Source organism: Rhinolophus sinicus, linkage group LG07 (genome assembly GCF_036562045.2).
Source record: "Rhinolophus sinicus isolate RSC01 linkage group LG07, ASM3656204v1, whole genome shotgun sequence".
Classification (NCBI taxonomy): Eukaryota; Metazoa; Chordata; class Mammalia; order Chiroptera; family Rhinolophidae; genus Rhinolophus; species Rhinolophus sinicus.
Window position 1 is genome coordinate 123,178,294 of NC_133757.1, and position 12,625 is coordinate 123,190,918.

General features: G+C 46.0%; 1 protein-coding gene across 6 annotated transcripts in view; it reads right to left on the minus strand.

Annotated features, from left to right (window-relative positions):
- AFG2A (AFG2 AAA ATPase homolog A) overlaps nucleotides 1–12,625 on the minus strand; it is a 275,426-nt gene that overhangs the window by 29,962 nt on the left and 232,839 nt on the right. For 2 of the 6 annotated variants that reach the window (XM_019741387.2, XM_019741389.2), the window contains exon 17: nucleotides 1,393–2,589. The exons of 3 other annotated variants lie outside the window; for them this stretch is intronic. In XM_019741387.2, coding sequence (XP_019596946.2) covers nucleotides 2,413–2,589 — 177 coding nt within the window. In that variant the 3' untranslated portion in view covers nucleotides 1,393–2,412. Of the gene's footprint in view, nucleotides 1–1,392; nucleotides 2,590–12,625 lie in introns of those variants that run through there. One more of the 6 variants, XM_019741388.2, reaches the window with a different exon arrangement.

Below are 12,625 nucleotides of genomic sequence, written 5' to 3' on the forward strand. Positions count from 1 at the left end.
AACATTCTTTCTGTTTTTGAGATTTACCTGTTTTACACATAGGTCTTTTTTTTCGTTTTTTCCTTCCGTAAGTGCTGTGTTGTATGAGTATTCCATAGAGCACTTCTCTCATTGCAGGATATTTAGGTTGTTTCCAGTTCCTTAGTACTTACAAACAATGGTGCTATGACTTTCTTATTTGTTACCTAGTAAACACAGCTTGCTCAGAGAGACTCACCAAGAAGAACTGCTGGGTTATACGGTGTTCAACATCACTAGATATGCTAGTTGCTGCCCGAGGCGGCTGTGCCGTTTACGCAGAGTAGGAGGCGCCACAGCTCCTCCTTTGGGACTGTAAACGCCATGGGCAGGGTTTTAGCTGCTGGAATCCTCTGTGGCCGGGCTGAGGATACGTTTCTCTAACTAGTCACCCCAAGGATATTTCTAGCTTGGATCCATGCATCCATGGTCATTTCTAGGCTTCGAGCTTCCACATCACAAAGGTTCTTGTGGATTCATATCCTGCAACTATGGCCAGGGGAGTCCATAGTCAGAATTTTCAGAGGGGCCTCTTTTTTGCTTTTTCATTCTAAAGCACAGACCAAGCAAGACAACTTGTGGTCCCCCCGCCAGTGGGAGGGTTTCTTTTCTTGTCTGCCCTACACTGAAGGAGCTGGCCTTCTAAGATCTGGGCTCAGTAATGTATGGGCTCAGTTATAACTTCAAATGGCATCCGGGCTGAAGAACAGTAGTGGCCTTGAACATCTAAACTCTTTGCTGACTGAGACTGTCAGCTTCCTTCCCATCATCCAGGCTCCAGCTCGAGAGTCTCCTTGTTGGTTCAAGTTGACTGTTCTGGTTTTTGCTTTATTGGCCAGGGGATTTCTTTAATTTTGGGGAAAAGCTTTGTTCTTATTTTCTTGTGCCCTCAGCACTTACAGGGAAGTAGTTATGGTGCTCTAAAAATTAAAGGGAAAATGGGAAGCACGAAAGTACTTTTTGAGCTTCTATTTATTTCAGTGTGTCAGCCTTACTTTCTAAATCATCAGAGTCCAGCAGAACTGTCCTCCGAGTGATAGAAATGCTCCCCAGTCTATTCTTCCAGTATGGCAGGCTCTCGTCATGGGGGGCCGGCCAGCACCTCAGACGTGGCTAACACGTCTGATGAACTAAATTTTCAATATTACTTAATTTTAATTAAAATGTAAACTTAGTCACATGTGACCAGTGTCTATTATATTGACAGCACAGTCCTAAATCGTAGTAATAGTCTTCGTCCCTTGGGTGTTTTTTTTTTTTTATGTATTAATAGACCAATGTAGTCTGGGAAAACAAGCCTTGCTAATCCCTTTGGTAGGCAAAGGATGAAACAGTTGAGACAGGACTTCATAATATCTGCCACGGCAAAAACTGGAAGACCCCATCATTTTGATAATCAGGTATTTCTTGCCTGACTTACCTTTCTGGGAACTTGCAAAAGATCTACGGTGCCAGGTTTACGTGCACATTCTTTCCATTGCCAGGAAGTCAGGGAGTCAATTTCCGACAGTCTTTTCAAGGATATTTATGAAGTTTCAAAGTGTCAAGAAATCCCAAGAATAAGTAACTAGGGACATAAATACACATACTTAGACTGCAGCATGAGACAATATGATTGAATACAATTTGGTTTATCTTTTAACTGAAAATGTTTATTGGGAACCTGAAAATGTGTACAAGTTAAAACATGACCACATCATATGATTTATTTTAGCATTTTATGAAAAAAAAAAAGTAAGCCTACTGCTTTAGGCCTGGAGTGGGCTTATATTTCCAATTTTTTAAACTTTCAAAGGACATGACAGTATATGAAATAACTTAGATTTTTTTTTTTTTTTTTTTAGTTGCCATAAGTAAAGGTTAAGAAGGGTAAAGCAAAAATGTAGGTGTGAATTATAATGAGAACAAATACAGACTTGGAGAAAAGGCCACATAAGTCTGGTTGGTGCATTTGGCCATTTCATCACTTAGCCTTCAAAAATAAACCATTTGTAACTATTTCTCACCATGCACTCTCTCTATTCTAATATAAAATTGATGCCCGCAGGTTTGGCATTTAGGAATGCACTGAAATGGATTCTGGAGCAAGGAAAGCATTTCATGGGATGAATGAACCAGGTCCAAATGAAAATCCCAAAAGTTTGTATTTTAAGACTCAGCATACATTTCCAGACAAAACTGATTGAAACTCCTGTCCAGAGATCTTCATGGATATTTTCACTGTATCCATATGATTTTGAATGTCTGCAAGAACTGAAGCCCCTTAATTCTAGCCAACATACTTCGGACATTTTGCTTAAGGATTTCTTTTTTGATACTCTCAAGACGGAATTTAACAAACCAAGCGAGTTTTCTCTAGAAAGCACTTTTAGCACATGAGTGTGTATCTTTTTCTCAGAGAGTATGTAGCCCACTGTTCTCTTGATAGTCATCATAGAAACGGCTCAGCGATTCGGGAATTCTGGGTGTCACAGTGCTCAAGGCCCGAGTAAAATGTCTTCTCATGATGCTGCTGGCGTGAATGTCTTCTTCCAGGGCTTGAAGAGCTGCCTCTCTGCAGACGGCGATAATCTGACGGGAGAGAGAAAACAATCAACGTAGCGCTTCAAATATCCACCCAGGGTTAACTTCTACAATTGTAAGCACACTGCGAAACTTCACCTGCAAGAGTTAGTCCACTTAAATCTTCAAAAGGGTAAAAAGTAATCATCTTCATCCCAAAACAGTATGTTAAGCATGGAGGACCAGGAACAGTAACATATATGACATGGCACTTGCTCTGAAGGGGCTTGGGACTGCAAGGGTGGGACAGATGGGCAGGCGCATACTTCTCACGCAGGATGACAAAGGATGCAGGATGACAAAGGATGCGTGTGGAGGACGGGTGGGGGCAGGGAGGCACTGAGGGATGGGGGTGCGGGTCCGGGGCGAGAGGGGCCCTGCTCCTCAGCACACCTTGTCACAGCACAGAATTTCCACATTCCTTTCAACCTTTGATGTACTACCGACATGTAAGGGCATTTCTTTATGTGCATCTCTTTAATGAGTTCTTAAATCTTGGGAATATCAGATGGAGTCGTCTCCGTTTACTTTGGAGAGCTGCATGAGCACAGAGAAGTGAATTCTGTTTACTCAGCGAGGAAAGCTGAAAGAATGGGGAGGAATCTGGGGTGGGGGGTGCAGAGGGAGGGAGGAGAGAGTGGGCGGTAGGAAACTGGGAGGGAGGCAGGTTCAAGTCTTGAATCCTGAAATGTGTTTTTAAGCTCGCTGGACTTCAGACAGCGGAAACAGGCGGATGCCAGCGTCATTCTAAAGACACATTACTGTGGTGAAAAGAGCTTGTGGGATGAAAAGGGATATTGTGATTTTCAGGGAAAACAGTGATTGATATTGGCTGCACCCTTATGTCGTAAACGAAAGGGCCCGCGCAGCCCATTTGTCCGGCCATTCCGCACAGTTTCTCTGTTTGTTCACTTACTGAAAAGAGTCCCTCTGCTAACGCTGGGCTAACGGCTGCCAAAGCAGTTCAGTAGCTTTTTAGGGGATTTAGCAGCATGTTTAGGGATTGGAAAAAACATGCATAGATTTAGATGGCTTTGTCAGATGACGACAATGTAACTCTCGGTTCTGGGCTTCATTAATGAGCACTGAAGTTGACCGTCGCGGTTATGCATGTTAATGCTTTCCCAAAACGAACGGTTACCAACTTGAAGGAAAAGACAAAACTTCAGGGATTAGTAAAGCAACTTCATCACATACTTAGGTGCAAAAAGAGGTATTTTGAAAACAAGATGTGATATTAAGCAGAGTAAAAGCACGTGAAATGCCCAGCATGGTAAACTGGTGATCCAATGGATCCACTATGTTCCAAAGGGATCCTGGGAGACCTCCAAGAAGGGAGGTGAAGGACCAAGTGGAGAGGGCCTCAACACCTCCTTCACTCCACCTGAGCAACCACTGCTTCAAATTCTTGCACAGATGAAGGCAGTGCAAGGCTAAGAAGTCTGAAGAAGAATCGGAGAGGAAGAGGCAGAGGGGACAGAATTTCCTGCTGGCAGGCGCAGTTCTAGCTCTCTCTGACAGTACAGGAAGTTTCCATTGCGGGGCTCCCTCCCCAGGCTAAGTGGAGTAGAGCAGTCACCACCCTGGGCCAAGGCCATGTCTTGCACACTTCATAACTGAGACGTACCTCGGAGAGAATGGGACCCAGCACCACCATGCAAAGAACATGTACGGAGTACCTATCCTGTGTGCTACAGAATGACTAACGTCTGCACTGACTGCTACATGACTAGTGCCCCCTAGTTTTGTACAACGCAGTGATCAGCCAAGAGGGGTTTGTGCGAAGTCTGATGGGAGCAGGCAAATGGAGTGGCCAGATGAGCTTTCGCCAGGTGGTGGTGGTGGTGGTGGTGGTGGGGTGGGTGGGGAGGTTGGTTTGGGTTGAGGAAAGGACACTACAAGGCTGCCTGGAATCTCTCATAGTTCCGGGAATTTGGGTCACAGGGCCACTGGTAGGTGGCTAATAAGGCCGGCACATCTGAGAAAGTGAACCAAAAGTCAAGTAGGCTTCCTCTCTCAATACACAGTAATCAAACTGGGAGAAGAAAAAATGACGATCCTGGAATCACTGGACTCTCAGGTAGACTAAGGTGGCAAGGGAGAGAAATGCAGGTGGTGGGAAGTGACAGGTCATTGAGACCTCGAAGCCTCCGCTCCTCTGAGCAATTCCTCTTTGCAGATCAACTTTTCTTCCTTTATATCTGCATCTACAGATTTTTCTCTAAGCTGTAAATTGCCTTTTGCCCTCATGAGGTAGCTTCCACAGCTGGGACAGAGGGGCACTGGTGGTGAGCTGTGGTCAGAGCTGTCACTGCCACTTGAAAGCTGGCTGTGTGTAACTTGGGGCCGCTAGTATACATTAACATTTGAGAGTAACCCCATATTTAGTGTTAGCCTGGCCCTTAATTAATAGTTTCATCCAATTTGGAGAACTACAAAGTTGTGAGACACAGCAGACTTGGGCAGCTGAGAAATGTTTGGATGAGACAGAGATGACCTTGAGAGTCTTTGGAAGAGAGTGACAGGGAAATGGCAGCTGAGCACTGGCTCTCGAGGGCCTCACGTGAGTTTGCCTTTTGCGTTTGCAGCTCTTTGCACTTGGAAGGTTGCAGACGGACTGCTTGAACTCAACACTTGCCTCGTTAAATGTTATCCTTATTTACAAGGATGCCCCGAAGAACCAGTCAGTTAGGCAATCCTTCCTGCCACCTTCATTTTCCTGTCGCATTTGCTTAGCAGCATACAGCAGTTAACTGAGAGGAAATGGGACACTACTAACACTTGACCAGTCACTCTTTCTGTCGTTAAGTCAACATTCACCGAGCAGCGACTCTGTACTACAACTAGGCGAAGCCAGACAGAGGATGCAGAGGTGTCCAAGACACATGTCTGCCTCCTGGGGCTCCCAAACCAGGAGGCTGGATAGCAGTTAACTGTCCCGTGCAGCATGGCGGGCGCGAGAGGTCCCGTTAGCAATGCAAAAGGAAAGTGCACTGCTGTGGAGAAAAGGAAGAAATCAGTGCTCCACACACCGAAGTGGGGGGATAGAACTTGGATATGCATGTGGAAAAGGAAAGGGCATTCTGAGAGGAATAAAGTGAGCAAAGAAACAGCGAGGTGGGGAGAAAGCAGTTAGGGGTTACACCAAGCTGGTCTCAGTAGCCAAAAATGGAGAATTAAAAAGAGTAATTCTATCATCAAAATGTCACTAAAAATAACAGGAACAAAATAATGATAGTTTTCAGAAGTCACGTAGGCCGTAATGGCAGTGAGGGCTAAGCCTTAGAGCTTCAGTCACCTCGGAAGCTCTAAGCCCAATTCACAGGCAGCTGATATGCAAGCAGCAGATAGAGCACAGCACCCAAAGGTCCCTTTGTTTTCCTTTTTTTCCTCATGAAAGGGCTTCTTAGTAAAAATTCCAGAAGGAAAAGCATTAATTGTATTACTGGTTCTTCTCTCCTGACCCAAAGAAGAAGACAGGTCTGAAAACATAAGTATTCTTAGGAGGTCCACCTCACGATGGCTGGTTTCTGTTTGCTCTGGGGTCACTCACTTTGGCGTATTTCCTTAGAAAGGTGTAGCTTTCCTGCTCATTCTCATGGCCCATGCCAGTATTCCCCATGAGGTGTCAGTGTCTTTCAGAGGCAGAAGTGCTTCCGATCACATGGGGCTTAGGTACCAGTGTATATGCTGTTTCCCACAAAGCACACTACAATTCTAAGGGTTCTGTGAAGCCTCGCAATGATGATCTGCTCAATTTTCTTTAACCCGGTTTCCCACAGCACTCTCCGTGCCCTGTTTTTGGCAGAACACCTCTGGATGGCTATCTTCGGGGTTACTGGTGACCTTCAGCGTATACTCTGGGAGGTGCCAGCCTACCCAGACAACTCAGTCGAGGCTCACCGTGGCTCCTGACTATCTCACACTTTCTTCTTTGGTTCTCCCTATTCCAGAACACAGAGAAAAGCGAAAGGCTGAGCAAGAGACCGGAGGGCTAGTCTGCTTCGAGAGGTCAAAGGGCAGAGCGACTGCACGCAGTTCTCGGAGGTACACACAGTCGGTGCGTACGTGTTGAACTGAACAGCTCCTTAATGATAAACAAATGTTCACAACGTGCACGTTACATGCACCTTCCTCATATCTGGCCAATACTCTGTACTATTTTCACTTACTTTTCATACGACCCAGACTGTCTGTTAATACTGAAGCTTTTGGAATGATAAAGTCAATAACAAAAATTGTTGTAACACTGTGATATAAGTTCATCTCAAGCACTGTTTCAGTCTGGGCTTGACTTTGAATCCAGTGCTTTCCTCAGAAGTAATAAAAATGAAAACTTTCAGCAGGAGTACAAATATGCCCGTGTTATTTTGAGGGATGCTTCCTTAGGTATCAAAATTTGTTACACAGGGGTAGGAACTTTTGTTGCTGTGCTGTCATGTGGAAATACTGCACTGTAATTGAGAGAGATTTCTGAAAATTTACCAATGCGGTCATATATATTAGTTTAGAGGATTGAAATGCAAGCTTTGTTAAAAAAAAAAAAAAGTTGTGCAAATGGTGATCTATTGTCTCACTTGGTGAAAGTAATCTGGCACCTATTAATTACAGAGGGATTCTCTCTTCTGTATTAAGCTTTGGAAAGGTAAGGTCTTTTCAGATAAACTTGCTAATACATCTCTCTATTTGGGTATGAATACTACAGAAACTGAGAAAAAGGGCCCTCTCGTTACACTAGGACCTTCTCACCACTCTGGACAGCTTGGGAGAAGACCTCATGAGGTAAGTGTATGCTTACGTATCTACAGGGGACACAGGGCTCACCATTCTGGTGGCATCACATCAAAAACAGATGGAGTCTGCACTCCTTAGCGATTGGGGGGAGGGAGGTTCAGTGAATTCTTCCCATGAGGCCACAGAAGAACGTCACTGAGAAGATGTGCAGATGAACAGACAAAGTTGAATCACAGATTATCTGCAATGTTAAACTAACCCGTTTAGAAAGAAAACTCTTGGCACTTGAGCGCCTTAACTTCTTTGGCAAAAAAGGATTTTGGAAGCCTTCCCCTAATCCCTTCACCATCCGGTCCTCTTCCCCCATAGGCTCAGACGAGATAGTTTAAAACAATTATTAGCCAAGTACCAGTAAGGATGCTTTCGCCATTAGGCTGTAAAAGCAAAATGTTTTGGCTGGTTCTATAAAGCTGTGTGTTTTCTGTGTTCCTTTTCAGTTTTGCTGAAAAACTGATACCCAAACTTTTAAAAAATATATGTGCCTTGTTGCAAAGATGAAAATATATGTTTGAGGAAATGACAAAAGGAGATAAAAGATTAGCAGAGTGAGCCCAAGATCTCAGTGTCAGCTAGACTAAGACAGGCTGTTGTTTCTGGGGCACCCATTTCATGGGTGCCACGTGTCACAAATTCTTTCCATTTCTTCAGCAGTACAACAGATCTATCAGATATCTGAAAAATAACCTAAAGAAGCAGGAACTCTCTGTGTGAAAGATGTAGGTATATTTGAGATGAGTTTCTAAGACATAGGAAAAGATTTTTTAAAGAAAATATTTAAAAACCCTCAAAACAAAGTCACTGAAGGAAAGAGTATGTGACTGTTTTCAGATGCAGGAAAGAAGTATCTTAGCAATGAAAGAACAGGGACATATGAGTGTGACTTGTCACGCTAGGCTGGCCCTGAGAGCAGAGCCTGTGGACCCACAATACAACAGTGACTGGATTAGGGGACGTGGGCACTGGGGAGGGCCGTGCATGCGTGTGTGGGGAGGCAACTCGCCAGGAGAAGGCCCTTGACCATTGAACCTTGGGATATCGAATTACCTCACTTTTAAATGCAAAAGGGCAAGAGAGGCAATTGTGTCGAATTGTGAATGCCACGAAGACTAAGAACAATGTCCTTGTTCACTGTGAAAAAAACACGAAACCTCTTATACACAGCCTCTGGTCTTCCCTATCCCTGAGACGCCAAGAGTTGAAACAGGTGGGTCACCTTGTAAAACAGAAGCAGGCCGACTGAGAAAATGAAAACCAACACGCCACCTAAGCGGCACTAATAATTTTTTAAATCGATGTGATAAAGAACAGTAGTCCAGGCGAAGGCTGTGTACCAGAACCTTATCAACAGGCAGAAACACCTGCAAGTGGCGGGCAGCGTTCAGGGATGCAGCTACATAAGTATCAGTGATAAAGCCCCTGCCCGTCCTCAGTCTGGTGCACGGAGAGGCGTGGGCCCCGAAGCCGACCTGAGCAGTTATGTCCATTTCCAGCAAGGCCTGGGCAGTACGTGCGCTTTTTGCTACTGACTGTGAACCCCCGAGATGGCGCGCAAGGCTGCGAGGCCCGGGCTCTGCTGTGGGTTTGGGGACCTGGGAGCTGCGTACCTCTTCCAACACGGACGCTGCCATTCTGCCCTGACCTTCACCATTGAGCTCTCCTGCTCCGAGAAAAGTAGCCGGTAACAAAGTGACAAAGTGCCAAGGCGGCTGAAACCAGCTGCGGAAGTTCTGCTTGGTTCCCATCGCCCCATCCTGCAGGCATAGGGCACAGATCTGCGGAGAAAAGGAAGCCAGCGTACCCGTGGAGCAGGCTCGGTCATGGGTGAGCCCAGACCCCGAGGCAGGCGGCGCTGGACGGCCGAATCCCTGTGCTGGAAGTGCTCGGGCCTCCAGGGCACCCGAGGGATGGACCACGAGCGCAGGGCTGGCGGGCGGCACTCTCCTGCACAGCAGTGCCCATGTGCAGCCCCTTCTGGGGCGGCTGCCCCGCGTCCCCCAGCAGCGCGGCTCTCAGGCCCTTCTCCTGCTGTCTGGTGTGAAGAAAGTGCGTCCGGTGAGGCCTACATGTGCTTTTCAGCTTCTTTGTGTTTCAAGTGCACTAAATAGCTTTAAAGAATCCACCAACAGAAGTGGGCTGCAGTGCTTGAAAAAGTCTTAGGTATTTCAAGGCAGCGGTTTTGTTAAAAGCGTCTTCTGTCTGGAACACCTGTGACCTGTTGAGCTTAATTGGGCTGCAGCTGGCGCTGACATTGTGGCGCCCCCCCACCCCTTCCTTTTCACTTTCCCAGCTCACGACCTCCTTCCGTGTGTGGCAGAGGGATTAGGAGCCCAGCGGAGAGTGGTGTCCTGCTGTTTGCGAATAGCCTGCACTGGAGGTGCTTCAAGGAGGAGGCTCTACCTGCGACATTATGCGCCCCGTGGATGCCCAGGGCCCATTCTCCGGGCCCATTGCGAATTGCTCCAAGGTTGCTGAATGGCGGGGCATGAGAGATGTGACGGAAGGGAGGGCAGCCGGCTCTGGCCACAGAGCAGCAGGTGGAAGTCAGATTGCCTCCTGGGACTGCCAGGAAAGCAGCTCCGAGCGGAAAAACGGGGCCAGAGAAGGGAGTTCAGGGGCAAGCAAACGGCCCTGATTTAAAGTCCTTTAGAATGCCACCTCACCAAAAAACTTACGTGGTTTAGTAAGGACTTGGACCAGACGTGAGGACTTGGGAAGATGAATTTCAAATTTACAGAACTACCTAACTGTGGCTCTCTGGGTACACAGTTCCCTTGGATTGTCTGCAAAATAAGTTTTAGGATGATTAATCCATCTGGGATTATACTAAAGTCACACGATCTAGAATGCCCTGTACAGCACTGAGTCAGAAGAAAATAAGAATGTCTATAAAGACAGATTCAAAGCCTAATGACATCACATCAGAGAAGGGGGAAAACCCTTGATTGCTTAATTTTGCTGATTCAGTTATTTTGAGGTCTCAAAAATATACAGCCGAAGAATATGTACAGTTTGTGCATAACCATTATAGTTTTTGCTTTTTTAAAATTCACAAATGAATTGATCATTCCACAGAGCTTTGGGGCTGGAAAGACTTGGGGTTTTTATTCTTACTGTTTCTGCAACCATCTGTACCTGTGGGAATTTTAAATGTTTCTAACATTAATTGAACCATAACAAGATAAAAAGGAGTATTTTCAGTTTTGAAAAGAACACACTAACTGGTGTGGGAATGGAGAGGACAGGAACCCCAGAAGGGAAGGACTAGTATGAGAGGCCAGGCAGATGCTGGGACCACCCTCTTCACTCATTCATTCCAGAAATCGTTATTACCACCTCTGAGGTACCAGGCCCTGGGGAGTACAGCAGGGCACAAAACCAAGTCTGCTTTCATGGAACAAGAAGTGTAAAGTCCTGGCCAATCTACTTATCCTTCAGGGTTCAGTGTGAAGGTTTCGCTGGCAGGCACTGCCCAAGGAGACTTGACCACCCCCCAGCCCCGCCTGACTGCTTTAGGGTAACTTGTTTTAATGGCCTGGCAGCAGCTTGTGCTAGTTTGTCACATCACAATTGTCAGGACAGAGGGTTCTTTGTGGTAAATGTCTATTTCCCTCACTGGGCTAGAGGTTCCCTGAAAGCCTTCCAGCTGTAGCCTTGACCTCCTCCCGAAATGTGCCAGGTCAGCATGTCCCTTGACCTTTGGGAATCCACAAAACAGTTTCCTGCTGAGGTCATCCATGAACAGAGATGTATACTAGGTTTTGCTTTTCTTTTTTAAACACACACACACACACACACACACACACACACACACACACACGGGTTCCTCTGTGACAACTGCAGCCAACATAATGGAGTAAAAAATGGAAAAATGTCTCAGGCACAAGGGTCATCCTAAATTATTTGTGTGTTTGTGAACCCTTGTGGGGTTGATGACCAAGCTGTGGCCCGAAAGCTACACGGAAGAGGCACCAAACTTTGGGTAAAAGTACCCCAACAAAGAAAGGAAATGGGAGAAAAGCACGCCCACGCCCCCCAAAAAAGAAATGGGAAAGCTTGAGGCTGGCCGCAGGCAAAGTAGAAGAGCAGGGCAGGGATTCTCTCGGGAGAGGAGACCAGCAAGTCCCCATGCTCTAGGACTCCTGTCCGAGTCTGGAGGGCTGTGGGAGCGTGGGAGACGGTGGCTGGGGCAGGTGTAGGCAGGGGTGTTAGTTACACCAGCTGTCACATACCCCGTGTTTCCTCATCTGGCAGCCCCAACACACCGATAAAAATGCCGTAGCTTTAGGCCCTGGGGAGCCTTCTTTGGATCTTGTCTACCTTGGGATTCTGGACTCCGTTGAGCACTCACAGAATGGAGTACAGTCATGTGTCACTTAACTATGGGGACAGTCCTGAGAAACATACCATTAGGCGATTTCATTGTTGTGTGAACAACACAGAGTGCATTTACACAAACCCGATGGGGCAGCCCACTGCACATGGAGGCTGTGTGGTCTAGCCTACCCCTCGGAGGCTACAGAACTGTACGGCACGTTACTGTGCTGAATACGACATGCAATTGTAACACAACAGTAAGTATCTAGGTATTTAACCATATCTAAACACAGAAAAAGTACAGCAAAATACGGTATAAAAGATAAAAATGTATACGTGTACTTACCATGAATGGAGCTGGCAGGACTGGCAGTTGCTCTGGGTGAGTCAGGAAGTGAGTGGTGAGTGAATGACAAGGCCCAGGACAGGACTGTAAGGGTTGTGGGCTTTACAAACACTGCACACGGAGACTACACTAACTTTACGAAACCACACGAGAGTAGATCAAGCACAACCAAGAGATGCAGTAAACGCGAGGTGGATGAGGCTGCTGATACTGTTTAATAGCAAACTTTTTAAAATATAAAGAGTACACTGTAAAATAATGGTAAAAAGTATCGCACAGTGAATACGTAAACCAGTAATATAATTGTTTAGTATCATCAAGTATTATGTACTGTACGTAACTGTGTATGCTGTCTTTCTATACGACCGGCAGGGCAGTAGGTCTGTTTACACCAGCATCACCACAAACATGTATGTAATGCTTTACGATGGCTGTGACGTCACTAGGCGGTAGGAATTTTCAGCTCCATTACAATCTTATCTGACTGTCCTCATATACTGTATTTCCCCGAAAATAAGACCCAGCCGGACCATCAGCTCTAATGTGTCTTTTGGAGCAAAAATTAATATAAGACCCGGTCTTATTTTAATA